Below are 4,632 nucleotides of genomic sequence, written 5' to 3'. Positions count from 1 at the left end.
AGCGCTCATGACCCCTGCCCTCCCCAGGGCCTCCTGCTGTGTATCCCATCCATGCCAACACCAGCTCACTGCTCGCTGGTTATATCTCACGCATAGCTTGTGGGACACTGAGTCGGGCTCCTTATGGCATGCCATGCCAACACCAGCTCACTGCTCGCTGGTTCTATCTGATGCATAGCTTGTGGGATACTGAGTCGGGCTCCTTATGGCATATCTGGAGAAATACCATGACCCAAAGTCTTCCAGCACAAAGAAAAACCGCTGGCTAATTTCCAGCATGAGATTTCTTCTAGAAGGGCCAATCTTAGGCATAAGCTTGGTATTATCCAATTTGAGTTTCAAATAAAGAACTGTATGACAAAAGCCCTACTAGTTTTACTAATTCTTTCTCATTTCTGCGTATCTACTTAGCCTCTTTCATTGAAAAACACATATAACACACTAGTTTGGAGTCTCAGAAACAACGCCTTACCTTGGTAATAAACTCCATTGAGGTGGCCAGCATGACACTTGTTCATCCACCAGCCAGACCCATCCTGTTCAGCACAGTTGCCTTCAAACTTGTCATTATCATTGTCCCAGGTACTGAACTGCATGCCATTGTGGGATGTAAAGAACTTGTCACTAGGATCATCCCCAAAATCAAAACCATCGAAGGCGTCTCCGGCATCTCCACCGATGAAGTAGGCATACGTCAGGCGGTATTTGTCAGCCTCAGCTCCCACCTTGAACGTGGCATAGTCCGCAGTACTACGACAAAGGGAACAGAGACATCAGAGCCGGAGCCTCCTTTGGGATCTCAGGTGGGCTCCCTTTTCCGTAAGAGAGTCGCTTGGAAATTTTCACTCTGCCTCTTAAGGCCCAAATGTGCTCATGGGGTGGTTTTCCACAAATCTGTCACGAGGTCACGGATATGTGGCCCAGTCCAGAGCTCTTCAACACCACCCCGGGTGGGTCTAGAAGCCTTCACCACCTCCCCGTGAAAACTAAAGACTTAGCCTTTGGAATGCTTTTTGCTAAGAGCCAGTCAAGACGTGCGGATGAACCTAATTTCTCATTTTCCATGTTTACCTGAATGTCGTAACATTGACGTGGAATACAGTAATTATCTGACAGTGACTGATCAGTAATGAATGCACTAAACTTGAAGGATATGTGGCTCCATTAACCACTCATAGCCCTGAAGGGTTGATGTCCTAAAGGGGTTTTTCTTCCCGGTAGTGTAGTAGTGGCCAGAGGGAGGACTTCCAGGGCCCAACAGGCATGAGGCCGGGACTGCATGGTTCCCAAATGCAAGCTGGAGGAGTGAGCCTCTCCTGGAAATATCTGTGAGAAGCCCATGATGCTACGGAGTGGAGGGGGAAACGGACCATGGTGAAGAAGCAGGGATTTCCAGAAAATACTGAGTTATTCTCTATTCTCTAGTATTTGCGAAATGAGAGACAATCTCATAGGAAAAGGTGTACTGACTATGTACTTTCTGGGCTAAAACCACAAAAACTGAAAAGCAAACACATGAAGAAAAAAACCCCATGTGTTTGAAGACAGAATATACGTCATTATTTCATAAACGTAACAAAAGGGTTGAATGTTTTTCTGCATTTTAGTTGGGTATACAATGCTCAAAGCTCCTAGGTATGTCTGAGCCTGGAAGGGGCTCTAGGTCACCAAATGAGCTAGTTGATTTAATTTAATTTAGCTGATTTAACCCATGGTTTGACAGAATTTATGGTAATGAGAGCCCTAGGACATGAGAAAGCTGGGTTCACTTTTCAGCCAAGATAGTTATTCAGAAGGCAGGCTCTAGCATCAAACTATCTGAGTTCAAGTCCTACCTCTCCCACTTACCAGCAATGTGGTTAATCTGAAGAGGGATTAATAGTTAGACCTGCCTCACGAAATAGTCATGCAGCTTAAATTACAATGTAATGCTCAATTACTGGTATATAGTAACATGTCAGTAATTAGCTATCCTTCTGAATGGTTCCAGATAGGAAGGTTATAGCAATACGCTCAGTTCCATCTGGGATAGAACTACTTCTTTTGGACTGCCCAAGAACCAAACTGACTCCTGGGAAAATGATTGGCTATGCCCTTGACAATTGCCAGGCTGTCTTCGCCATTGGTCTTTTGGTAGGTGAAAATGCAAGCTGGGGATGATGTAAGAAAATCTTAGAGGAGTCCTTCCCGAGCAGTACCTGGTTCTGCCATTCCAGTCTTTCAGCTGCACTCTTAGTGCATACGGGATTGCAGACTGCGTGCTGATCAAATGAATCTTCTCATTTCCCAGCCAAAACTCCGTGGTGCCAGTAGGAGACAGATGCCCAAATCCTTCTTTATATTGAATCCAGTTTTTCTTGAAATCCAAACTGCCATCAAGTCTCTAATGACACATTTAAAGGGTAACAGCGGTGAATGATTTATCGGTGCAGGACTGAAAATGTTAGGACATTTGGAGAGCATGATTCTAACAACTACTATCGAGGTGACCCTGTGCAAACTGCCTCAGTCTCCTCATCTATCAAATATCACAGAACAACTGTGCTTACTTTTGGGGTTTGTGATGAGGGTTATATGCAAAGTGTGCTGGGCATGTGGTGAATTCTACTTCAGGGGTGATATTGAAAAGACTCCTAAGGACTTTAGAACGCAAGCTTGATGTTTTTGATTCTTTTACTCGTGGTGAAATGGAAAGCCCACTGCTCGGTCCGTGTCTACCAGCCAATGCTTCCATCACTCACCCTCCTCTGAGTGCCCCTCAGGAGTGGTTGTAACTCACAGTGTCTGCGGTACGTGCTCTAGCTCAAAGCAAACAAAGGCCCTTATGGAGCAGTAGACCTGTCCCCTCTGGGAAGCTTCATGTTCTTGCAATGGGAAGTCTTAGGTCTTGATCTACTGGGTGGGAGAGGTCCCTCCTAGATCTCTGTCACTATGGTGCTGTGTTCTGTGCCTTTGGTAAGTCCAACAGCAGGGCCAGGACTATATCCAGGCTGCCTGGACTCCATCTTAACTGTGTGTTATCAATCACTTGCTCTGGGGCAAGCGGTGCCTCCTCTGTGTCATAACAGCACCTCCCTCGTCGGGCTATTGTGAGGGGTCAGTGGGTTAATGTTCACAAGGTGCTTAGTCAAGGATCTGAAAAATGGCAGAGACAGCAGGCATTGCACACGCGTGGTGAGGGAAACTACCTTCTGGAGCACGGTCCACCCGTTTCCGTTGGAGTCGATCTCGCAGTAGACTAAGAACTGCTGCTTGGCCTTCAGTGGTTTGATGAAGTAAAGCCCACTCTGCTTGGCTCCCTTATTGGCAATGTCTTGGCAATCTGAAGAAGGAGAAGAAAAGGCTTGTACTAGGATTCGAAATCTCGGTAAAACTGTGCTGGCTTTGAAAATGAGCTTTCGACGTGGTTTAAACGGTGCATTTCCCAAGGACTAGTTGCTTACTTTTCATATGGTTCGTAAAACTGTGCTGGCTTTGAAAATGAGCTTTTCACATGGTTTAAACGGTGCATTTCCCAAGGGACTAGTTGCTTATTTTTCATATGGTCATCCCTTTCCATTTCAAAAATTTTATTATTACTATTATTTTTAGGTGGCCATATGGCACACATACTGCCTGAAGAGAGACACAGAAAGAGAGGTGAAGGGGGGTGGGGTGGAGAAAGCACCACACCAGGGAGAATGACCATACAGCAATCCCTTCTCTTCTATTCTCTTGGGATTTGGGGGGCATGCAAAAGTGAACCTGGCATGTTTTTCAAGTCACTGGGTCTGGGTCTGGGATTTGAACTGCACAGTTGGTCATGTGGGATCTACCAGCCTTAACCTACATGCCACCTGCTGGCTCACCTTTCAAACTGCTTTTAGCTATTTGAGAAAAGCGTAGTCAGTCAAGGGGACTCCTTAGGGTGAACGACTAGACACTTTCTAGATTATTCCTACACTCGCCAGTACGTATGATCTCTTTGGGTATTTGCTTGGATGAACGTAAACCCGACAGAGACCTCTCACCCACCTTTCCCAGTCGTGTCCTCTATCTGCACGGTGTCTTTACAGGGCTCCTGGCACTTGGCTTCGAGCTGGGCTACCTTCTGTTTCAGGTTAGCAATCTTCTGATTATTCGAGTTATAAATGTCCTGCAAAAACCTACCAACAGAACAATGCCATCATAGAAAACAGGTATTCCTCGCAGGAGAATAATTTTTTTTTTTTAAATACTGCCTTATTTTCCCAAGAATTACTTCCTGATAAAATACTTCCTTCTTGGAAAACTTGTAAACCAAGGTTACTAAATTGAGCTGACTTAACATTCCAAGCGTTTTGAAAAAGACAAAGAAAATCAATGAGCACAGGAGCACCATCTTGGCAAAGTCTCTGCAGCTAGAATGGGACTCGTGGGCTCAACTCTGAGCACAAAGTCCTTGTCAAAAAACGAATGTCATTGTAAACGCTCCTGACTTTTATCTTATGCAGGAGGGCCGCGGATAAGGATCTACAGGGAGCCGGGTTAGCAGAGCAGCTCCTGACCTGTACAAGGCAGGGTCTCTCCACAGGTCCCGAAGCATTACCCCTCTCACCCATGGGTCTCCTAAGGCTCTGCTTAAGGGCTTCAGTCTACAGTTGGGGGGGGGGG

The 4,632-nt window shown here is 45.9% G+C and overlaps 1 protein-coding gene across 1 annotated transcript in view; it reads right to left on the bottom strand.

Moving 5' to 3' along the window:
- Window positions 1-4,632, bottom strand: part of FGG (fibrinogen gamma chain) — a 9,465-nt gene that overhangs the window by 2,739 nt on the left and 2,094 nt on the right. The window contains exons 5-8 of the mRNA XM_006170597.3: window positions 4,015-4,145; window positions 3,189-3,322; window positions 2,199-2,383; window positions 473-750 (exon numbers count right to left, since the gene is read on the bottom strand). Of these exons, the coding sequence (XP_006170659.2) occupies window positions 473-750; window positions 2,199-2,383; window positions 3,189-3,322; window positions 4,015-4,145 (728 nt within the window). The remainder of the gene's footprint in view (window positions 1-472; window positions 751-2,198; window positions 2,384-3,188; window positions 3,323-4,014; window positions 4,146-4,632) is intronic.

Source organism: Tupaia chinensis, unplaced genomic scaffold, assembly GCF_000334495.1.
Source record: "Tupaia chinensis unplaced genomic scaffold, TupChi_1.0 Scaffold148680_1, whole genome shotgun sequence".
In the NCBI taxonomy this organism is placed as follows: Eukaryota; Metazoa; Chordata; class Mammalia; order Scandentia; family Tupaiidae; genus Tupaia; species Tupaia belangeri.
The sequence above is the reverse complement of the archived record's forward strand: the minus strand, read 5'-3'. Positions and strand labels throughout refer to the sequence as shown.